The sequence below is a fragment of the Thermobia domestica genome, chromosome 18 (assembly GCF_964235325.1).
Source record: "Thermobia domestica chromosome 18, izTheDome1.hap1.1, whole genome shotgun sequence".
Taxonomy (NCBI): domain Eukaryota; kingdom Metazoa; phylum Arthropoda; class Insecta; order Zygentoma; family Lepismatidae; genus Thermobia; species Thermobia domestica.
The window spans coordinates 11,482,364-11,495,013 of record NC_137471.1 but is presented as its reverse complement, the minus strand read 5'-3'; the positions used below and the strand labels follow the sequence as shown (position 1 = coordinate 11,495,013).

The 12,650-nt window shown below is 39.3% G+C and overlaps 1 protein-coding gene across 1 annotated transcript in view; it reads left to right on the top strand.

The window, feature by feature from the left end:
- Positions 1-12,650, top strand: part of Rgk3 (Rad, Gem/Kir family member 3) — a 145,521-nt gene that overhangs the window by 118,763 nt on the left and 14,108 nt on the right. Inside the window, exon 3 of the mRNA XM_081746750.1 lies at positions 8,074-8,156. Within this exon, the coding sequence (XP_081602876.1) occupies positions 8,074-8,156 (83 nt within the window). The remainder of the gene's footprint in view (positions 1-8,073; positions 8,157-12,650) is intronic.

The window sequence follows — 12,650 nt, the reverse complement described above, 5'->3', positions numbered from 1 at the left end:
AAACACAACACAACTTGCACTTTTATTCTTGTATATTGAATCAACTCCTTCCAGATATAACTAATGCAAAAAATAGCAGACACTACAAACTAAGTCAAACGAACAAGACACGCGTCCCATATTCTAACATCGACGATAAATTATCCGCCTGCTAGGAGACTGCAGGAAAACGTCCTCCTTCCTTCCAAATTAATACGTCAGTTCGCAGCCGGAAAGGCTGCGAGCTCCCACGAAGGACAGCGGCGCTACGATCGCGATAAGGCACGTCACCTACCGCGCAAGCGACCTTGAATTGACCAAACAGAAAAAGGAATGTATTTCTCTCTCTCTCACTCACCACAATCGTAGATTCACATCATTTTTTTTTGCATTTTTTTTTTTTTAAAAGCAAACGAGGAAAGGTTACTAATTCTAGTTAGTTTTTACAAATCAGAGAAAAGTTAATCATCGATATTACATAATTATAAACATTTTCTTTCTTCTTTTTTTACATAGTTTTTCCATTATTTCTTCGCCTCCAACTCATAGTAACGGGATCGTTACAGGCTGGCCTTCGTCGAAAAAAGAAAAATTCTCCATCAAGAAATTTTTCGTCTACAGCACTGGATAGCTACGGAATATATAAATATCATAAGTAACGTTCATAACAATATAGACAACAACAAATGCAAAATAAATGATAATAGCAAATGCTAAAACAACAATAAATACTCAATTATTTACATTTTTTGTTCATTATGGCCATAATGAATAAATAAGTATATAACAAACAACAATATTAACAAATGCTCGACAAATATCACAGTTAATTCAGTCAAAATTTTCTTATATCATAACTACATGTACAAACAAATCAACACTATTTTTCAAGACCAGGACAACTAAGTTCTGACAATATTAATCTTAATCTCTCCTACTCCTATAGACCTTCAATTCTGAGACATGCGAACGGCGATATGAGTCTGGCGTGTCATTCTCATCAGAAACTAAGACGGTATTCGGTGTCAAAAATTTCCTAATCACAAATGGACCATACCACTTGTCGCTTAAAGATTTCGCTACCTTATCTCTTAATGATGATTTAACGTGTGCCTTTAAGAGGACACTTTGTCCTATGTCTAAATTAACGGGATTTCTTCTTCTTAACATCAACTTACGCCTTGTTGCCCAACTTTTCTCCATATTCTGAATAGCTTCTTTCCATATCTGAGCAGATGATTTTCCACCAAAATCAGAATCATTGATGCTCCATCGGTTTCCTAACGGTGTATTATATGGACGTCCAAAATATACTTCGATGGGCGACATCTTTAATCCTGAGTGCTCGCTTATATTTAAGGTGAATTGGAGCTCCGGCACAAGAGTTGACCACAGATGTTGCTTCGTCGAGATGTAAGCTCTAAGGGATGCCTTCAGGGTTTTTATAAATCTTTCAGCCGCATTACCACCAGGGTGATAGGGGCTCAGCCGTATGTGCTTGATACCCAAACTAAACAGGAATTTCTTGAAGTGTTCGGAAACAAAAATTGAAGCATTGTCAGTGGACAGGGCCTCCGGAAAACCTAGTCGACTGACGTATTAACCATTTTGTAGCGTTCCCATCCGCTATCAGGACAAGAGCCGATGTTAAAAAGGACAACATTCATGGATACCAAAGCTCATGCAATGTTGACCAATCAACACTACCCAAGTCCGACCTCAGAGGGATCTACGAAGAAGAACGCAATTCCGAGTCAGACGGCAGGTACAGATGGATAATTCAGCATAATCAACAATAAGTAAATGTAAATACCAATTACCAGTCATAAATATATGTAAATATATATATAAATAAATAATAACAACAACAACAATTCAAGTGTATATAATTTATTATAATAATATACAATATTATTTCGGGTAAAAAATATGTTGAGCAACAAACAATTCTTTATTCCCTCGACGTCTGTTCGTAATATAGATTCAACGATAATATTCAGTCATTGATCATATTATAGTTCAACTCTTATCGGAATAATAAGCCTATCCAGGAACAATAACAATTTAATCTCAATATGAATTTCGTAAATAATATTTATAATTCCTTTTTCTTTTTATCAATTTCAATTTACTTGACCAGAGTAGAGAGAATAAATTCCTTAAATCGAATTTCAGAATCTTAAATCAAAGTTCTCAGGAGAAAAAAAACAATCTAGAAAAACGATCAAGAAAAATCCTTTTGGGGGGGGGGGGAAATCTCCAATATCGAGAGATCCGTTAGGTTTATGTTGAAAACAACAATAATAATTAAATTAACAAGTATGTCAAAATCTTTCAGCAAATTTGGAGTGCCGTGCCTCACCGCACCATTCGCCTACAATAGCAAGCAACAGGATAAATCTCAAAAATTGTTCAAAAATTATTTGGCTCAATTTCAATACTAATCGCATTAATATATGCTGAAAATAAAGCAGATTATAAACAATTACTATATGCATCGGGTTTTTGCCCGCTTACCAAAAATACAATGCTGAATTATCAATCGAAATTCACGTAATTATTAACGCGGTCCAAAGAAATAATCTATTAATCGACTATTTTGGAATCAAAAATGACGACCCACAAACATAGAACACAAACAAAGGACAATCAACTATAATATATATTAATGAACACTCACCTCTTATATTCTTCTTTTTTTTTTACCTTTCTTTGGTATTTACTACCTCGCTCTCAGTCTGCTTGTCGTCTGTTCTTTATCAAATTACAAGAATAAACGTGCTTAGGCAGTGATCGAAAAAGTAACTCAAAGACCAATGCTTAGGTCTGAAAACCGAAAACGTCCGAATGTAACTAGTTCTATCACTGATTCAGTCGGCTCTCTCTCGGACCACAAAACTTCGCGAGTCACTAAAGTAATCAGTGATACTACGAGACAAACCCAGGATAAGGTATAGTGTCTCTTACCAAACGACATTCACCACTACTCTCACCTCAATCTTCAACATTCTCATTCCCCCATTCAGCCAAACTAATTTCCATTCAAAGATCGAAAGTCACGCTCTGTTTCCAGATTCGCTAAAACCACTATGACCAAACCTAGGTCTGGTTTCAACAAATTGAAATGCTCTCCCTCGTTTTCCACATTATCATTCCACCAATCCGTCAGACAATTGAACCCAGAGAGTGGTCGTTGCTACGATTGCAGGGAATATTATTATATTGCAAGACTATGCGTTCCAACGTGCAATGGGGAGCAAACCTCTGTTCTCACTCGAAATATCCCACTTTATCATTCCACCAACAAAGAAAAACCACCTCAGATTCTGGATATTACGAGTATTAATGCATGCATAACATGCTATTTTTAAGGCAACAGCCAAGAACAGATTTATTTTACTCACTAGCACATCTAATCTTCCTGCCGAAAGGAACCCACATAGAAATACACCATTTAACACTCTCGATAAAATACGATAGATTTTGGCGAGGAAAGAAATAGCGACTTATTGACCAAGACTTAGGTCAACTATACAGATTTCTACGTTACTAATTGAATTCATCAAATGCCCCTGCACACCTGAACACGAAACAAACTTGTCTGACTTAAAAGTATGGAAATATGAACAAATACAAATTTCACTCAATACTTCGAGCACCATTTAGACACTGGATAATCACAGAGCATAATCTAACCTCTTCAATTTTACTCAGACAGCACCAATGCACATGGTCAAACACCAACCTTCCGTTTGCAACTTTTCGTATCACTATTTTTCTTCCTTTCTTTTCAAGAAGAAAGAAAATCACGAAACACAACACAACTTGCACTTTTATTCTTGTATATTGAATCAACTCCTTCCAGATATAACTAATGCAAAAAATAGCAGACACTACAAACTAAGTCAAACGAACAAGACACGCGTCCCATATTCTAACATCGACGATAAATTATCCGCCTGCTAGGAGACTGCAGGAAAACGTCCTCCTTCCTTCCAAATTAATACGTCAGTTCGCAGCCGGAAAGGCTGCGAGCTCCCACGAAGGACAGCGGCGCTACGATCGCGATAAGGCACGTCACCTACCGCGCAAGCGACCTTGAATTGACCAAACAGAAAAAGGAATGTATTTCTCTCTCTCTCACTCACCACAATCGTAGATTCACATCATTTTTTTTTGCATTTTTTTTTTTTTTTAAAAGCAAACGAGGAAAGGTTACTAATTCTAGTTAGTTTTTACAAATCAGAGAAAAGTTAATCATCGATATTACATAATTATAAACATTTTCTTTCTTCTTTTTTTACATAGTTTTTCCATTATTTCTTCGCCTCCAACTCATAGTAACGGGATCGTTACAGGACTCAGGAGACTATGTCGTTATTCAAGAACATCTGTGCCATAGAATGCACCTGTCACCTATGATGTCCTCACATTCACCTGCAATAATTCCTCTTTTGAGAGTTGAGTTGATTTTAGTTTAGCGTCCCGTTCAGCAGCGAGGCTATATGAGACGTGGACCTACTGATTAACGTGGAATCCGAACCACATGAGCTCCCGCCGGGAATCATGTGGTTCGGATTCCACGTTAATCAGTAGGTCCACGTCTCATATAGCCTCGCTGCTGAACGGGACGTAAAACTCAAAATCAACTCAACTCCTCTTTTGAGAATAACTAGTTCTTGTGCCCGGGCTTTTGGGCCGCTGTACATCATCATCATCATCATCATCATAGGTATTCTGCCATTACTGGCACGTCACTTGCCACAATTGAGGAGTTTTCATGATCTTCAGCTAACCTCTTTGTCTTCACGTACGATTTTTCTGTTTTGATACTGTCCATCAACTATTAACGTCCTTCGTTTCCTGCCTCTTTTTCCTTCCACCATACTTTCTAGCACGCCCATCATGATACAGTTTCTTCTCAGCTAATGCAACCACCAATTTCTCTTTTCAATTATACTTATAATTGTTCTTTTCCCTTCCCCTGCCCTGTCTGACATATTCTCATTTATCCGCTCGACCCAGCTAATTTTCTCTGTTCTTCTCCACGTCCATATTTTTCTTTGAGTTTGCCACAGATCACCCGAAACTGCGTACCATACTTTTTGTCCTATTTGTAGTGTTACTCACGAGACGAGACAAGTCTCATCTCGCCTCGATTCTCGAAAGTCTCTTCTCGCTTCATCCTGAAAATTTCTCGAATCGTTCTGTAAATTTATGTTCAAACTTTACAGGGTTTGTATGATAAGTAATGAGACCAGGTCTGGAAACATTGTTTTATTGATCTGATCTGTACAGGGACTTAAAAGCTTTCGAAGTACTCTCCTCTTGCGTCGATGCACTTCTGCAATCGATGTTTCCACGCTGCAAACGCCCCCTGGAAGTCAGCAGCCGGCATGTCCTTTAGAAATGTGGTCACGGCTGCTTGGATGGCTGTGACGTCTGCAAAACGGGTTCCTTTCAAGCGTGGCTTCAGCTTCGGGAAGAGGAAGAAGTCGGCCGGGCTCACATCTGGGCTGTAGGGTGGTTGTGGAAGGGCTTCCACCCCAATCCGGGTCAAAAAGGAGGTCACTAAGAAGGCGGTGTGGGCAGGGGCATTGTCGTGATGCAACTTCCACCGGCTAGCGATCGCCGGTCTTTTCCGCTTGACGCTCCTGTGCAGTCTCTCAAGGACTTGTTTGTAGAAGGCGGCGTTGACGGCTTGTCCTTGGGGTACAAACTCCTTGTGGACCACCCCCACATTGTCAAAAAAAACAATCAACATTGTTTTCACCTTTGACTTCGACATTCTGGCCTTCTTGGGGCGCGGGGACGCAGGAGTGTGCCACTCCGCGCTTTGACGTTTCGTTTCAGGGTCGTACTGGAACACCCACGACTCGTCACCTGTTATGACATCATCTTCAAAGTTAGGGTCACTGTTCATGAGGTTCAACAGTTCCTGACAACAATCAACACGTCGTTGCTTTTGTTCGTCAGTCAACACTCGCGGCACCAGTTTCGCACAGATTTTTCTCATTCCCAATTGTTCCGTCACAATCTTGTGCACTGTTGTGTGGTTCATATCGAGTTCATCAGCAATCAATCTCAACGATAATCGACGGTCTGAGTTCAGGAGATCCCTCACTTTTGCCACAGTTTCGTCCGTAGTCACTGTTGTCGGGCGTCCAGCCCTCTCCAGATCCTCAACGCTTTCCCGGCCGTTCCGGAACGCACTGTGCCAACGAAACACCTGGGCTTTGGATAGGGCTTCCTCTTTGTAGGCCTCCGTGATGAGAGAAAGCGTCTGAGTAGCCGTTTTCCCCAGGCGAACGCAAAATTTGATCGCATAACGCTGTTCGATGGAACCCTCCATGTTTGTTGATTTTCCGCCGTGACAAGAATGTTCACAAGGGCTTTGTCCAAGGCTTGTCCGCGCTCCACTAAGGCTCGGAGCCAACTGACGCGCGGTGCGTTGCTTTGCTCGGACCCCCCCCCTACATCCTCCATCACCGACAAACCCGCTCCAGCGACACGCGCGCCGCGGCGCGGCGAGTCTCATTACTTATCATACAGACCTTGTATGCACAGATGTTTTTCTCAATTTCATTTAGGAGTTATCAAAATCCTTTTGCGACACGATAGCTTCACAAAGGGTGTTATATAACAACCTTTAAATAATATTTATTTATTGGAGTACTTTGTGTAATAACTTACATATCTTTAAACGTTGATAAATACTATTCATTGTGTTTGTGCAATCACTTTATCAACTTTTAGTTTTTATACTATGAATCATGTACACTAGCGAATGCAGAAGGGTCGTTTGTAGGGCGTGAATCGATTTGAAATGGGAAGTTCTACATAATAATAAATTCCGATAAAAAATGAAGTCTTTGAGAGGTTGCCCTCCCCGTGGATTTGTCAGGTGATCGTGTAACACTAAAACAATGTTTGAGATATAAGACGTCAGTGAAATAGTGCTGCCCACGACTTGTAAAATGTCTCGTCTCGTCTCGTGGAATTCAAAGATATACTTCTCTTCTCGAACCTCATCTTGTGGGCTACACGAATCCCCTCCCTCTCCTTACTGCTTGGTTTCATTTGATCATTGCTCTTCTCTGATGACCCCCTTGTCACCAGGGAGTAAATGTGAGGGAGAACGTAAGAGGATGACGTTCCTCCACTTCCAAAAAAACTTCTACGGCGTACCTCCACTTCTTAACCTCTTCAGCCTTGCATTTGTAAGTATAATTTTTGTATATTTTTTTTTCATCTATAGCCTTGGCGCACATGCACATGGTGGGAAGAAACGGGTTACAGTGTGGCCAGTGTCGAGGGTCTATGTCTCCTGTAGGCGACATTGGGACTCAGTGAATTACAAATGTCTTATACTATGGTTATGTCTCTTACAGGCGACGCGGGAATTGAAAGAGGCTAAAAATTACAATGGGCAAAAATAGGCATAGGGGGACGCCGTAGCGTCATGCGTTCCCCTGTCTTTTTAGATCCACTTTTCCCTGCTTGTCACAAATTATATATGGCGTAATCACTGATTTTGTAAATACACCTAAGATTCGTCATCTTGAATGCACTTGGTTCAACTATCCTCGCAGCCACAATTTGCCTAACAATTTGCCCCATTAATGTGTAGTCTAATGCGCACTGGAGAAAGAATGGGGGCTGTGGTGGCTCAATGTATAGAGCTCTCGCCTCTGACTTTCTAGTTCGATCCCAGCGTGCGCCGAGTGAACTTTGGGGCAGAAAAACATTGGAGTGTCGGTTTCCTCACACTTCCTTCATTGCTTCATTTCATTCATTTACATCGCCGTCTTCTTTAACCCCGGTGCATAATAGTGGAACATTAAAATTTAAGAAAAAATGGGGGAGAGAATGCTAAAATTGGGGATCACGCCTAAGTCCTTGGAGGGAAGATGGCCACCCCTGAGTAGAATATATTAATAGACACTTAGACACGGAAAGATCGATTATATTATAATTAGCCATAAAAATAATTACCAAAGTCATACAAAAATAATAATGGTTTTGTTTCTTTATTTTGCAATTATCGGCTACTCTTAGTGAACATTTATCACAATTGTTTTCTTTGTATTTCAGATGAACCACGAGAGCAATCAGTCTGCATAATGTTAAATGGTGAAGAGTCGGAGTTGTTGTTTATCAACGTTGACAACTCTAAGGTAAATATACAACACACATTTACAATGGCGTACACAGAATTTTATCAAAGGGGAGAGAGTTCAACCAATCTAAATTGATATCAGTAATATTTTAAATAATGATGATTTGTATTCGGAATATTTTTTGCAACGCTTACGGAAATTAGAGCACAAATCCTTTTTGATCAGGACACGCATGGTATTTCCATTCATATATACTAGTAAAAAAACTACGAAGGTATTTCCAAAATTTTCTTGCCTGACCCTGAAATATCGCGCCACTGTTAATAAGGCATCATTACATATAGTGCCATCTATGGGAGAAATAATGTATCAGTTTCAACTATCTAGTTGCTTAGTTCATTGCAGACAGTCATTTGAATTAGTTTGCCTACTGCATGACAATGCTCCAGATCACACGGCTGTTCTCCAAAGATGCAGTGCTAAATTTGGGCTGTAGGGTGGGTGTTAAATCTCCTCGAAGCCACAGCCTTTCTCTGCAGCGTTGGCAATAATAGCCGCGTAGACTGCAGCATTATCATGCACTATGGAAACTTAATGCACAGGAGCTGATGCCATGAATGTTTATTGCCAGTGGCATGATATTTCAGTGTTAGATCAGAAAGTTATGAAAATACCCTCGTATATTCAAATTGTGTTATATTAAAAACGTTGTAATCATTGAATTTCGTAGACTTTCATAAAGATACATTATAGCAGCAAACCTGGTAAGCCCTACGTCAGCTAATGGTTGGGCACTGGTTGTACAATACGTTGCCCTCACGTAAGCTAAAGGTCGGCATGGTTGAGTAACGGTTGAACAATACACTGGGTCTACGTAAGCTACAGTAGGGATGGTTGGGAACTAGTTGAACAATACGTTGGCTCCACGTAAACTAATGGTCAACACGGTTAGGAATTAATTAAGGAATGCGTTGTCCCTACGTAAGCTAATCGTTGGGCACTGGTTGAACAACGCGTTGGCTCTACGTAAGCTAATAGTCGGCATAGTTGAATAACACGTTGCTCCTATGTAAGCTAATGGTCGGCACGGTTGGGAACTAGTTGAACAATACGTTGGCCTTACGTAAGCCAATGATCGGCATAGTTGGGAACTAGTTGAACAATACGTTAGCCCTAAGTAAACTATGTCCGCACGATTGGGAACTAGTTAAACAATACGATGGCCCTACGTAAGATGATGGTTGGGCACTGGTTAAACAATCGTTGGCTCTATATAAGCTAATGGTCGGTGTGGTTGAACAATACGTTGATTCTATGTAAACTAATGGTCGGCACGGTTGGGAACTAGTTGAACAATACTTTGTCCTAATGATCGACATAATTCGACACTGATTGAACAATACGTTGGCCTCACGTAAGCTAATGGTCGGTACGTTTGGGAATTGCAAAGAACTAAAGTTGAAAAATACGTTGGTGCAACTTTGTTTTAAAGTTTATGTTGAGCAACCAACATTTAGCCGACATTTATTCAACAGCCTCGACCTCGCACATCCCCAATTGCAAATTTTACTTCTTTTGTAGAGCTTTGTTCACTGTTACTTAAATTGGTTGGCAAATGCTCGGCAAAACAGGAAATTACAACGTAGGATATCTTTAGCAGTTGACTAGCCTACTGTTTCCACTATCTGCATTTCTAGACAAGTAAAATGTAGAATTATCATGGTGTAATAGACAATTGCAGTGATTTTGTACATAACTATTGTGCATAAATAAAATGTAACAATTAAAATCATTGAAGTATGTTTTCACAAAACTCAATATGAACAAAAACTGCAATTTTGCAATGTTAGATTTATGGAGGATAAAAAAAAACTATTATTATGAGCCATTTTTGCGAATTTCACAAGAGGGAATATTATCGATTGCTATTGTCAGGTTATTCTTCTAATACCACTGTTGCCAATCTCACTGATTTTTCAGTAGATACTTAGAATTTTCAACTTATGTACTGATTTACTTGACGAATTAAAAATCAATTAATAAAACTCCTGATATTTACACTAGCACCTGTATTAGATAATCTTTCGGCTGCAAAAGTGATGTTTCAGAGATTGAAAGGCACTTATAACATGTTCTACATACAATTTCTTAATTTTGTGTTGGTTACATTCACTAATTTAAACAGACATATACAGAGTAAAGATTCTCAGATTTTCAAGTTACGCATAAGTATTACTGCTTCTTTGAGAGGCATTCTTGAACATAGAGTAATAATATAGTATCAGAGGTATCAGGTGCTCTTCGCGCTGAAACTATGGAGACTGTGGCGCCGTCACTCAAGGAAGTTGGGTACTACGAAGTACTAAAAGCAAGAACGAATTAAATCATTCAGAACACGTGAGTCTGATAGAATTAGCCAATGATACACTTAGCTATTGCCAGTAGCAGACGATGCAGTTAGTTACAACTCTAGCCGGTAGTGTCGCAGAGTCACTTTTGTTGCATTGTGGGAATGATTTGGATTTCCATTAGGAATATAGGGAGTTGTTCATCAGGGTAATCAGTGTACTTGAATCAGTGATGCCAACCTGTGGGGAAAATCCCATATCGTGGGAGTTTTTGAACTTATTTTCTCCGAAAGGGATAATAAGCAGCATATATGGGATTTTTCAAGAAGATCCAAGTATACGGCTTATTCATTTAGATATTGTAAAAAGTGACTAACACACAGAAATTTAATTTTTAATATTATAGCATACTTTTAATTAGTATAACGTGGGAAATTCACAAGTAAAATGGGATTTTTTGCCTCTTGACATGGGATTTCATATTGTTTCAGGTTAGCATCACTGACTTGAATGCTGCATAAAGCTTGAACATTTGCAGAGTGTAGGGGTCAAAACGGTGCGCTGTCGAAACACTAGGGTTTTCGAAAAAAACTAGAGGAAATCTATTTCGGTGCAAAGGTAGAATCTGTATAATAGATAAACCTAACAAAACAAGCGAAAAGTATTTACAAAACAATAAATTTTGACTTAATCGTTGAAAAAAACTTAATTGCTCACTGGCAAAAGAGAATCAAGAGTGGGTACTATCCTATATTAGGGTATCCCTGAAAAGAACCTAATTACATACTCACTGACAAAAGAGAGCGAACTTAATTACTCACTATTGTAGGAGAGCACACTTACATTCATGAAATATTAACTTCTCGTAGCTCGAAAAGCACTTTTAAAAGAGTTTTTTAAGGAAAGAGTTTTATTACTGGCTGCAGATTGGCTTTAGGAAGGCTGAATATCTAGCTATAAAACACGAACCAACTTTAAAATGCCAATCAACTTGTGCTAGGTGGTCACTAATAAGTATGAATGTCTAACCAAGTCAGAGCAGGAACATACAAGGGAAGTATACGCATAAACGACGATAGTGGAAAAACAATTCATATGGCGTAAAAATACATATCTTGCATGTGACACAACTTTGTGACACGTCTTTGATCAGTTTGTATACTCCCTTCACGCAACACTTAACTTTATCATGTCTTCTTCATAGAATATGTGGTAAAAGAAATTACTTTGCATTTCATGTTTCTACCAAATTATACATGTGAAAGGTAAGATACCGATACACTTTCATTATTTATACAATCCTATTGTGAAATCAAGTATCATATTTCTTCCGTATATTTTACAAATGTATGTCCCCCTAAAATAGGATAGCGCCGAAGAGTGTAGGTGTATGGTATTTAGTTCAGAATAAAATTTATAAATACACAAGAATAAAATTAGCTTTGATTGTAAAACAAGAGTCAAGATTTACGTGGCTGTAGAGGGGAAACACGGTGGCTTAGTGGTAGAGTGCTTACCTCTGGTGTCCCTAGTTCGATCCTCGGCTGTCGCTGAACAACATCGTGTCCATGGGTTTCTCGAGGTATTCCTGTTTCTTCCCACATTTCCGTTCCATCAATTCTTCCATTGTCATTCACACGGCCCAACCATAGTCTCCTTTAGCCTAAAGGGCATAATTATGAGACGTTGAACGCAAAGATTTCATTTCACTTAGCTGTAGAACTAGACCAGGGTCGTAATTTGTGGGGGGCAGGGGGCAACTGCCCCCAGGGAAGCTCCCCGCAGTTCGAGGGGGCCATTCTAAGACATTTTTTATCGCATATGCGATACGAACATGAAATTATAAATGAAGCATCAAACAGATTCACTATATTACATAAAAGAAAACAGCACACAAAGGATAAATAAAACAAAAATGAGTCGTGGGCCCATTTCAGCAAAAAATGTCTAATATTAGGGGCCCCAAAAATAATATTTATTCGTATGGCTTTGAGATTTGTTAATATTGTCCCCTTAATTAATTTGTCACGTATGGAACGGGCCCAGGGACATAACTAACAGCTCCGCAGACCTTGCCATGCGGAAGGGTCCATAGACTCCGGGGTTCCCATAAAGACTAAGAGAAAGATGAAAAGAGGGGACCCAAGAATTAGAAAAACATTTTTTTCTAGGAGGCCCAAATACGTGTATTAGGCCCTAATGC